At 40.9% G+C, this 11,372-nt stretch overlaps 2 protein-coding genes across 5 annotated transcripts in view; both read left to right on the top strand.

Moving 5' to 3' along the window:
• The first annotated feature begins 2,692 nt into the window (after positions 1-2,692).
• LOC134102658 (uncharacterized) lies at positions 2,693-4,852 on the top strand. Its single transcript, XM_062556827.1, has 3 exons — positions 2,693-3,821; positions 4,181-4,276; positions 4,375-4,852. The coding sequence occupies exons 1-3, from the start codon at positions 3,092-3,094 to the stop codon at positions 4,461-4,463; spliced, it is 915 nt and encodes a 304-aa protein (XP_062412811.1). The 5' UTR covers positions 2,693-3,091; the 3' UTR covers positions 4,464-4,852.
• Positions 4,853-5,669: 817 nt separating this feature from the next.
• Positions 5,670-11,372, top strand: part of psmd1 (proteasome 26S subunit, non-ATPase 1) — a 42,025-nt gene continuing 36,322 nt past the window's right edge. For 2 of the 4 annotated variants that reach the window (XM_062555372.1, XM_062555370.1), the window contains exons 1-14: positions 5,670-5,845; positions 6,757-6,800; positions 6,905-6,978; positions 7,075-7,244; positions 7,329-7,537; positions 7,631-7,774; positions 7,953-8,179; positions 8,330-8,387; positions 8,895-9,023; positions 9,618-9,706; positions 9,819-9,897; positions 9,986-10,159; positions 10,250-10,361; positions 11,135-11,331. In XM_062555372.1, coding sequence (XP_062411356.1) covers positions 5,830-5,845; positions 6,757-6,800; positions 6,905-6,978; positions 7,075-7,244; positions 7,329-7,537; positions 7,631-7,774; positions 7,953-8,179; positions 8,330-8,387; positions 8,895-9,023; positions 9,618-9,706; positions 9,819-9,897; positions 9,986-10,159; positions 10,250-10,361; positions 11,135-11,331 — 1,722 coding nt within the window. In that variant the 5' untranslated portion in view covers positions 5,670-5,829. Of the gene's footprint in view, positions 5,846-6,756; positions 6,801-6,904; positions 6,979-7,074; positions 7,245-7,328; positions 7,538-7,630; positions 7,775-7,952; positions 8,180-8,329; positions 8,388-8,891; positions 9,024-9,617; positions 9,707-9,818; positions 9,898-9,985; positions 10,160-10,249; positions 10,362-11,134; positions 11,332-11,372 lie in introns of all 4 variants that reach the window. The other 2 variants (XM_062555371.1, XM_062555369.1) reach the window with 1 other exon arrangement.

Here is an 11,372-nt window from a genome sequence, read left to right as displayed (position 1 = left end):
AACATCAGCATGTTAACTACTCCACCACTATCCCACATGGTGATTTTTAAGCCTAATGTCACCTGTTCTAATTTAGCAAAGGAAAAACTGATTTTGACATAAGAAAGTAAAATTTTTCACCACGGCTATATTTTTCTTAGTACTTTTACCATTGATGATACAATCACATTCCTCATATTATATTAAACTGTCTCTGAGGCAAAACATGATGCATTTCATCCAAGCATAAACCAAAGCACTAGGCCTATACAGCAAGATACATATGGCTGCCAGGGATCGGGGTAGGTTGTAACACTCCACATGCATTCAAATTAGTACAATTGCTTGATTTAAAAAAAAGATTACAGAATGCTTATTGAGGGGTGGGGGTTGACCTGTCCTACACCTCACTTGGAAACTACATCCTCTCCCTTCCAGATGGCCTAAAATTATTTATGTCTAATTTTTAATGATATATCATGTAATTTCTCTGCCATTGTTTTTGTCAGCTGTATCAACTCTGGGACATCTGTAGTACAAGTTTTGTGCAATGTTTTATACTATCCAGTCAAATTTACACAGAGAAACACACACAGACTCACAAACACACCCCTACACACATCTCACACACAAAAATACACATACACACAACTAACTTCTTGTGAAGTGAAAACAAGCTTCATTCTTCATTCTTTCATTTTGAGTCAGGTTTTCAGTGTTTTGGTAAAGTGTGTGCAGAGAAATGACGAGTTAGTGTAGGCCTAAATGTGGTGTAGCCTAACATGGAATGTGTTTTTGAGAGTAAATGATCCATTTGGCCAATTGTGTTTTGTAGGCGTGAGTCTGTGTTAGAGTTTAGAAGTAGGCTATCTGAAGTATGGGTAAGCGCTTGTTAGCGATTGAAAAAAACTGTAATGATGAAGTTAAACCGGGTATCCAAGCCAGAAGACTGGGAGGGACACACGTTCACGGAAACGCAACGAGTCACGTTTTCTACGCGGAGCCACTGATCACTGAATAGCGCGGTTTCTCCAGCACTCCTTAACATTAGCTCCTGCTATGAGTTTATGTTTCAAAACGGTGTTCTTAACTGTAAAACGATTAGGCTATTATAGGACGCACTTATAACTGTACTCTAAAGACAAGACTAGGCTACATGCACTGAAAGACGTTTTTCTGTTGATCTCCATGAAAACACGTCCATACTGACAAGGCCGTAACCAGGATTTTTAAAATACCGAGGTCAGGGCCATCGCTAGACATTTTGGGCATCCCGAAATGCCAGGGGGGTTCTTCCGACCCCTCTGATCATGTTGCCAACGACATAGAACTATAGATTTGTTCATTGTATAACATGTTTTGTTCATAACTTGAACCAACACACTTTTCCACAATATTCTTTTTGTAGAGCCTCAAGAGCCTTTTCCCAAACTGACTTTGGTTATTTAAACTGGACCCTACTCCTTCTGTGATTAAGAATGCTCTGCATCTCCTCATCAGTGTAGGGAATGCTGCATATAAACTGCAGGGTCATAGCTAGGGTTGCCAACTATGTGAAAATAACATAAGGAACATTCAATGTGAAATGGAGCGCGGGGCATGGAGCTTAGCTTCTTTAAGTTGAGGCCTGGTTATGGCAGACTTTGGGGTCATAGGGCCCACCTACACGTACCTACACCCCACCCCCCATCAAATCATCATTATGATGATCATTACAATGATTATTATGCTATATAGTTAGACATGCACTTTCACTTCAAAGCAGTCAATGTTTGAAGTGCCAAAATTGTTCACAAAAAGTTTGTGAAAACTATGCATATGCACATGTTAGCGTGTCATATGCACATCAGAGGCCTGCTTTACTAATGTAAGATATACGTACAATAGTGCATTGCTTTTGCATGGTTGCATGGGAGAATGGAGAAAAAATGGATATGGTTTATAATGAAATTTCATTTGAATGCCTGAATGTAAGGATTCAGGAAACACAATAGCAACTTTTGTCTATGGTAAACGGCCGTGCAGAAATCTGGAGAAATCTGGAGATCTTTAAATGAAAGACTAGATCTGACCATGATCAAATTTGACTAAACGATACTCAATCCTTGAATTTCCCCTTGGGGATCAATAAAGTACCTATCTATGCTAAACAATGTATTGTACATCCTCTGCTCTGTTTTTATGGGAGTTGCGAGAATCCACGTTGTTCTATTAAATGTCGTTAAATAATTATAGCCTTCCAACAGGTTGACGCGGAACTTTGCCACCAACGTAGTTTCAGTTTCCGTCACGCAAACGCGTAGGCTACATGTACACGCATGCATTCAATGAACGTTCACACTTAATTGTATGGCTCTATGTTTAATCACATCAATTTTGTGTGTGTTTTTCATTGTAACGTGCGTGCATTGAGCAGTTAAAATACAGAACAAAGAGCGTTCCGTATCAGTTCAATACGGAAGAAGACTTAACGTGTAACACTTATAAAACGAAACTTGAAGAAAAGAATACCGAGGACATGACCTCGGTGTCCTCAATGGTAGTTACGGCCATGCATACTGACTGAACATGGAACAACGACTCATGTCGGTTAACTGACAGTGCCCTGATCAACCCTTACCCTCCGCAAAGTAGCAAGGAAAATATTACATTCAGCGGCCTGCGCTACTTGTGGCGCGGTCCCGCGCTCTCCTGGTGAAAATTCATCTGAGGCCAGAATAATGGTTAAGTTCGACCTCAACAATCCGTTCTAGTCTATGAAATCAACTATTGTGAAGGCTCTTCCATGTTTACTCATGTAGCCTATTAAAAATTAACTATTTGCACTAAGTTAAATTGTATGCGATGGTCACACACCTATTAGCGAAATTGACCAATTGGAAGCTGTTCCTTACTTCCACCCTCAAAGTCCCATAGTCCATTGCAACAACACAGTGCCAGACTTTAGCTTAGTGAGCTTAATTTATGAAAGCTTCCGCACACGCCATGGGATATAGCCCTTCGATTGTATTGTTTAACGAACAATATACCCGAAAGTGCATTATTTAATTTCGGTATGAAACGTGGACAAAGCCAAGGCTAATCGTCCGTTTTTCAAATAAATCGGTTAGTCATGGCCGCACCAGGGGCTGGACAAGGTGACGAGCAAGAAAAACTTGAAGATGAATTTCAACAAACGGTGTGCCGTATAGGAGGCAAGGAGAAGATTTATCTTATTGGAGAGGTCTGTAAAAATGACGGCGATCAAAGCAATTCGTTACAGACACTGCTTGATGAAATGTTCAGCGACAGTAAGCATAATCCTAGCTCGGCAAACACGACTTTGAATGACAACACACGTCCTGAAAACCAGACCAATACACTGAACGACGTGGCAGATATCAAAGACATTTTACCCATTCAAGATAAGGCAGGTACGGGTGCTTCAGTCAAGGACGGACATGAACCTGGACTTGGTGACATTCACAGGACGATTAGGTCGAGCAGAAATGCTACAGCAGCCGCCAGATCAATTGACTCTGCCATGATAATATTTATTTTCAAGCACGAATACATCAGCAGCAATTGTAATCACATCTGCATCAAGGAAATTATGAAGGACGTGAGAGCCCGGACGAAACATTCTCCAATATTTCCTGCTGTGATTGGTTTGGTCCACTCTGCAGCTGAGACAAGGGGGTCACTTCAGTCTGTTCAAGTTTTGGAACGTTTACTGCACTCAGTGTATCGAAAACATTCCAGTGACTCCATATGGGCTGGTTTATACATTCCAAACACTGTGGAAAAAATGTTGTCTATCAAGAGACATGTCAACAAAGCTGTTCACTCGTCTCTTTCTTCAGGTTGAGTATTCTAGAATAATTATATGGTTTATCCAGGAAAAGCGGATTCTTGTAGCCTGAAGTGTAGGCTACAGCAACCAATGAGTGGAATCTTTATAGACAACATCAAAGAAGGCTACTGTGATAGAAAGGTCAAATGATTGTCATGAGATGAAGTTTTGAATGCATTAATAGCTAACTTGGCTATCAGACCTAGCTCAAGCTGCAATTCATCACTGGCAGATCGGGCTGGGTTTACAGTCTGTAATAGCCCAATACCTACCCTAAATTGGAGATCATGTCATATCATAGATACATTTATGCAGCAAGTTTTTATGCTGTATGGTGAAATTGTTTCGTATTTTCCACTGGTATTTCAGATAATGTGAGAACAAACAACCGTCTCTGGTCACTGAAATGTTTGTCTCGGAGGAGGCAACAAAGACAATCCAGAGGTCAACCTAGCTGCACATCTCGTACGTAGTTCATGTGGACATGCAAGTAATTCATTCAAAGAATATAGGCTATGGCATGCAAGTGGGCAGTGTTGCAGTGATTCTCTCTATCCTTGTAGGTTCCATGGAAACAGTTGAAGGTATCCCACTAAAGTCAAGAGGACATCAAGGAGATTTTTCCAATGGAATTAGCTCATCAGGGACTTGAAATAATTGAATATAGGCAATATTGTCTTGGAATAGGCCTAATTTGTTGCAGTGGCACTTTTGGCACAATACAGTGTGACTTGACTGTACAAATACATGAATAAATTGTAACCCATACATTCAGAGAACCGGAATCTGGAAATGTCAAATGTAAAAATTATGTTTATTTTAAGTGACTGATCAAACACCTATGCAATTTGTTCAGTGTGTTGCTGTCAATGGGTTGTAAATGCATGTGGTGATGCCACAATGATGCATGTTACAACTATTTTAAGGTATACTGTGTGTTAATTACTTTAGACCAATAGCTTTTATTTCTACTTTTTGATAACATTCTGTTATAATTTTGAGTACTCTCACTAAAATAAAATATCCTTTTTACCCCCTTTACCAGATTAAGGTGTGTGTGTGTGTGTGTGTGTGTGTGTGTGTGTGTGTGTGTGTGTGTGTGTGTGTGTGTGTGTGTTTTGGTAAGCCATATGCAATGCAAGGTTTGACTGAAGAACACTGACATAAGAGTTAGCAAACCCTATGATGCATGATTAAAGACTATATTATCTGACATCACTAAATCAGACCAGAGAAATCAGACCCACAGACATTGACTGTAAAAAGCGGGTAAACTGACTTCCTAAAGGAAATTGCTAGGCTACCACATCGTTTCCCAACCTTAAGGTCGCCTGAATTCATATGGGGTCAGCTTGGGTAAAGTAGCCCTGATAATCGACCAATAGGCTATGGTAGGCTACATTAAAATATGTAGGGCCATAGGCTTACATACCTAAAAAATATGAACCCTTTGATATTAACTAATCAGATCTTAAATTACAATCTATGTTAAAATAAATGTAGACATCCTCCATGAGATTGTCATGGTTAATATGCTTAATACTTCCAAACAAAGTAGCAAAACAAGTTAAACAAATGAGCTTACTAGGACATTTGGGGAAATAGGCCTACATCGTTCTCTTCTGTAGGCCTATGTTTGGTAGAGATGTGCTCTCATCAAAATAGGGTCACCTGCCATTAAAGGTGACTGGTATGAATGAATGAATGAATAAATAAATAAATTAAAAACTAAATATGTAAAAAACATTTAATGTTTAAATTATTCAGGAGGAAATTGCGTTTTCAAAACTTCGAAATTGTTTGTCGTCATTCTAGTCAGGCACGTTTTGGGTCAGCAGCTGAGATCCAAAGGGTCCTGACAAAAGAAAAGCTCATTGTGAGGCAAGTTGCAGTGAACGTTTACCCCTGTGGTTTAACGGGGTTTATAATTGGAAAAAAACATAGTCGAGATTCGTTGGGTTTTACAGGTAGATTCAATTTAGTGAGTGCAGATTGGGCAGGTGAATAAGGAGTACAATATGATCACCTCTGCCGGTAAGCACAAATCTTCTTTAGGTCAAAAATGCCGTTGATATAGCTGAGTCACTAGCCAGCCTTCAAAGTTGCTATCCTAGCTTGGATAACGTTAGACATCTAACAGTGGAGATTTTTCAATTATATAAGAATGACCTCTGTAAAAGTCTGATGTTTGTAGTAATAGCTTCTCTGGTTATAATTGTGAATTAATATCTACAACCCTACATCTACAACGTTATCACTTTATCAGGCAAGCAAAGCGCCTGCCTGTTAGCTATAGGTAGCATAGTGTGTTATGTAGATTAGCAGAAGCTATATTTTGGCATAGAGACTGAAAGCAACTGGCTAGCTAGCCAACGATGACTGACATTTTACCGGTAGCTAACATTTCGTTCGTTGAGCGTTATCAACTATTAGTTGGTGTCAGCGTGTGGGTTAGTCTGAACTGCAATGATCTAGATGATGACTAAAGATTATTTTTTAACTTATGTGTGGTAAATAGTTCAGGTAGTAAGTTAATTTGCTCTGTAACTCTGTGGGGATTAGCCAGCTAACGTTTATGTTAGGGCTTTGGCTAACGTTATATGCTATATTCACGTTAGCTAGATATGGCTTCTCAACGTTTATTATATTATAAATATTATTATACGATTTGATCTTATTATACGATATGATTGATGGGAAAGGATAGTGGTGGACAGTTTTTGTTGACAGATCTATTTGAGCTTTTTATGGTTGGGTAGGTCAGCTATTTGCACTGTAAAGTTCACAATAATAAAATATCGTGCTAACGTCAGGTGTTGATTGTTGTAGCCTAGGTTAACGTTGCATGGTGGTTTTATGCAAGGCACTTTGGGTATCTAGCTAACGTGACCAGTTATTACCGATGTTTACAGCCGTGATCTGAGTCGTGTTTGTTTTCTTTAAAGCTGGAATCATATCCCTCCTGGATGAGGACGAGCCGAAGTTGAAGGTAAACATGTGCGGCCACATTGAACACACCGTTTAGTTTTCGAGACTGTCTCGAAAGTAGTGTACTAAAAAAGTGTACTTATTCCGATATAATTATGTCCACAGGAATTTGCTCTTCATAAACTGAATGCCATTGTCAATGACTTCTGGGCTGAGATTTCCGAATCTGTTGACAAGATGTAAGTGATGATTGACTGATGTCTCTTTACCCTACTTTCATCCCAGTATGAATCCTTAATATTTACTGTGGCAAACTGTGGCTTTTTCCTGTTCAGTGAAGTTTTGTATGAAGATGAGACATTCCGGAGTAGGGAGTTTGCAGCCCTTGTTGCCTCCAAAGTTTTTTATCATCTTGGGGCCTTTGAAGAATCCCTGAACTACGCCCTCGGTGCTGGTGACCTTTTCAATGTGACCGATGACTCGGAATATGTGGAGACCATTATTGGTGAGCAATAAAACCGAAAGTTTAGCCACTCTGTTGGGCAGTCTACAAAATATTCTTGACTTGTTTTTAACATTTTGTCTTCAGCTAAATGCATCGATCACTATACCAAATTGCGTGTGGAAAATGCTGAGCTGCCAGAGGATGAAGAGAAGAAGACCATTGATCCCCGTCTGGAGGGAATTGTTAATAAGATGTTTCAAAGATGCCTGGATGACCACAAGTACAAGCAGGCCATTGGCATTGCTCTGGAGACACGGCGCTTGGACATCTTTGAGAAAACCATCTTGGAGTCGGTATGTAGTTGAGAACATTAATGTGATATTTCATTTGGTATTTTATAATGTTAACCAACCAGAATTTTGATCTCCCTTTTCTGTTGTGTTTAGAATGATGTAGGGGGACTCCTTGCCTACAGTCTGAAGATCTGCATGTCGTTGATGCAGAATAAGAAATTCCGTAATGAGGTCCTCAGAGTTCTTGTGAAACTCTACATGAACCTGGAGAAGCCTGACTTTATCAATGTCTGCCAGGTAACCACTGACTGTCGTTTGTTCCTTTCTGAGCACAATGGTGAAAAAGCCATTCATGTACCATGGTTCTCAACATGTGTGGAATATGTTTTCCTTTCCTAATCCCATTGTGTTTTTATACATGTATACAAGGCTGCGTCCACTCACTGTATGCATATTGTCTCCTGTTTTTGTCCAGTGCTTGATTTTCCTGGATGACCCACAAGCAGTGAGTGACATCCTGGAGAAGCTAGTGAAGGAGGACAACCTGCTGATGGCCTACCAGATCTGCTTTGATCTTTACGAGAGCGCCAGCCAACAGTTCCTCTCGTCCGTCATCCAGAACCTGCGCACTGTCGGCACGCCAATCCCTGCTGTGCCTGGCTCCACCAACACGGGCACCGTGCCCACACCAGAAAAAGACAGGTGAGGCGGGAGGAAGAGTGACCTGACATCTGAGGACTACTTGTAGCCTTCATAAATTGTAACATGCACCGGCATACAATCTGTATTATCGTTAACCTTGTACAAAAAAAAGGAATGTTCTTATTTTTATTTTTATCGCAAATATTGTAGTGATGCCATGGAGACTGAGGAAAAAGTTGGAAGCTCACCTGCAGGAAAGGCTGACTTGGTAAGAATGCATTCCTACTGTCTCTTGGAACTGTAAACATATTTAATCTAGACATTTTATACTCCATGAAAAATGCCAGGTTAATGCAACACAATGAATAAATGTACAGTACCACTTTTTGGAGAGATCTATCTGAATGCAAAGCAAGTAGTTAATGTATCCTCAATGTAAAAAATGAATTTCGATGGCACATGGTCAGATAAACAGATAAACACCTGTCATTCCCACTAGCCGACCAGGCTACGCACTCTGTTCCGTGGTCCGGGTCGGAAACCGTGTGAAAATGTAAGGAAAGCTTTCATAGCAAGATGCTGCTAGACATATCGCCAAAGGACGACTGTTAGAGTGCTCTAGCAAGCTTGTTGCAGCATTGTTGCTGTTGGTGCTTTAGGTTAGGTAGTTAGTTCCCCAGTTTTAGATCCAAGACCCTTTACTACTGCTTAGTAAAGTTATTATGTCATTGACAATTTGGAAGTTGTCACCAATTTGCCTAATTTTTTTCAGCAGAAAGATGAACCAAAAGACCAGAACTCAAAAATGATTAAGATACTGAGTGGAGAAATGGCAATCGAATTGCATCTCCAGTTTCTCATTCGAAATAACAATACAGACTTGATGATTCTGAAAAACACAAAGGTAAGATGGTTGCTTTGTTTTGTTTTCTTTTTACACCAAAGGGCTATGATAAATCCAGTTCAGATTCTATAAAAAATGGACTGAGTTGTACCAATGTATACGTAGTTAATTCTGCCATTAGAGAACATGAATAATATAGTGTCTCCTTTAAAGTTTGATGGCTGAGGTAAATGTAAACGCATTGAAAGAAGTCAGACTAGTACCTTACGATTAAAGTGAGCTATTTGGTGGACTGGGGCGAGGCTATCGAGACATGCTACCACAATGCCATAATTCTAGCTCTTAGAATTAGGTAAAAAACAGTATGTTGATTGTATGAAATAGTCCTAGCCTGTTATAATATGTAAAAAAACAGGAATGGAGCTCGCTCACAAACTGTATATTTAAAAAAAATGAGAGTTAACGTCAAAAAAGTGATTTATTGGCCCACCATACTTAAAAGAGACCTAAAGTCCCCATCCTCAGTGCATTATACTGTGGACATAACCTGCCAAAAACAAACACATTTAATATTTCATAGTATTGGTTAGTACCTTGGATGCATTTTTTAGCCTCTTCAACTAAGTTGTCCTTCGTGTTTGTTTTATGTGTCAGGATGCTGTTCGAAATTCAGTGTGTCACACAGCAACGGTCATAGCCAACTCCTTCATGCATACAGGAACCACAAGTGACCAGTTTCTAAGGTAGGGTCCTTTTTATAGTTGATCTAATGAAAGTAACCAAGACTAAGGTTACACTTTACATACAGAAAGATACAAAAATGTTAATGTATTGTTTTTAATACCTTTTGAACAGAGAGAATTTGGAATGGCTCGCAAGGGCGACCAACTGGGCCAAATTTACAGCCACAGCCAGCCTTGGTGTCATCCACAAGGTAAACTTTCATGTCTCAACAAAGTTTTCTTAGTGCAGCGATGAGGGAATGTTTGAAAATTCTCATTTTCGCCTCTGTTAATGTGCAGGGCCATGAAAAAGAAGCATTGCAGTTGATGGCCACATACCTGCCCAAGGACACCTCGCCTGGCTCTGCCTATCAGGAAGGTGGTGGCTTGTATGCCTTGGGTCTCATCCACGCCAACCATGGAGGGGACATCATTGATTATCTCCTCAGTCAGCTCAAGAATGCCAGCAACGATGTAAGTGTCAAAGAGTCGTTGTTTATGTTGTTGGAAATCACATTTCCAGATTGCATTGAATCCATTGCTTTGATCTGGTTTTTTTCACAGATTGTTCGCCATGGTGGGGCCCTGGGCCTTGGCTTAGCAGCCCTTGGCACAGCACGACAGGATGTTTATGACCTTCTGAAGTCAAACCTGTATCAAGATGACGCAGTTACAGGTAAGTGGATCACAATACCGCTGCTGTTTATACTACAGGGCAACTGTCTTACTCAGAAACACTGAAGAACAGACAGCTGTAGAACCATGAATGGTCTGGGGCAGATGGAGCACCGAGTCTCATTAATCCTGAGCCATTTTTCCCCTCATTATCATCTCGACTCGGATGTGATAAAACGTCTATAGCGGATCTGTATATAAACACCATCTAGCTGGTGTTTAGAGAAGTATCTTCCTGAGGAGAGACTTGGTAGCTTATTTGCTAACTTAGTTAATCACTTGCATATGCCAGTCTCTGTAAGCTTACCCATTCCTCAGTGGCGGCCCAGGTTTATGTCTCCGCTGGCTCCCGATGCCCAATAAATGCCAGCGTTTATCATTTTGGGCCCTGTGTTTGGTACTGAACAGAGCGGTGTCTTGGGACAGTGCCTGAAGGAAGCTGACCAGTAATTAGTGACTCTGCTCATCCTCTTTTATCTGCTCTGTTGTGTCTGCAAGAGGAGACAGTTGTCATAACAAAGCCCCAACAATGGCTCATATCTTCAGTCCCCACTTTGTCTGCATTTGTTTTGTTTTTTTCCCCTCTCTCTTCTTTCGCTCTCTTGATTTCTGTGTTTCTGTCCTGCCTACCTCCTGTATGTATGGTGTGTATGGCGGTCGCTCTTGTGCTTGAGTGTTTGTGATCTGCCTTTCCTGTGTGTGTGTGTGTGTGTGTGTGTGTTCGTTCGTTCGTTCGTTCGTGTGCTCAACTGTTTCACGTGTGCATCTGTACAGGAGAGGCTGCTGGTCTCGGTCTGGGCTTGGTGATGCTGGGCTCCAAGTCGGCCCAGGCCATCGAGGACATGGTGGGCTACGCCCAGGAGACCCAGCACGAGAAGATCCTGCGCGGGCTGGCTGTGGGCATCGCCATGGTCATGTATGGCAGGATGGAGGAGGCTGACGCGCTCATCGAAAGCCTCTGCAGAGACAAGGTACCACGGGGCCCTAGTTGGCTACCAGGATGGGACGCTAA

Source organism: Sardina pilchardus, chromosome 15 (genome assembly GCF_963854185.1).
Source record: "Sardina pilchardus chromosome 15, fSarPil1.1, whole genome shotgun sequence".
NCBI classification, from domain to species: Eukaryota; Metazoa; Chordata; class Actinopteri; order Clupeiformes; family Clupeidae; genus Sardina; species Sardina pilchardus.
This window is presented reverse-complemented; position numbering and strand designations above follow the sequence as displayed.

Excerpts from the sequence above, each read along its gene's own strand:
- LOC134102658 (XM_062556827.1), top strand. The coding sequence starts at position 3,092 with ATGGCCGCACCAGGGGCTGGACAAGGTGACGAGCAAGAAAAACTTGAA. Across the intron at positions 3,822-4,180 it reads TCACTCGTCTCTTTCTTCAG|ATAATGTGAGAACAAACAAC; the intron begins GTTGAGTATTCT and ends CTGGTATTTCAG. Across the intron at positions 4,277-4,374 it reads TCAACCTAGCTGCACATCTC|GTTCCATGGAAACAGTTGAA; the intron begins GTACGTAGTTCA and ends CTATCCTTGTAG.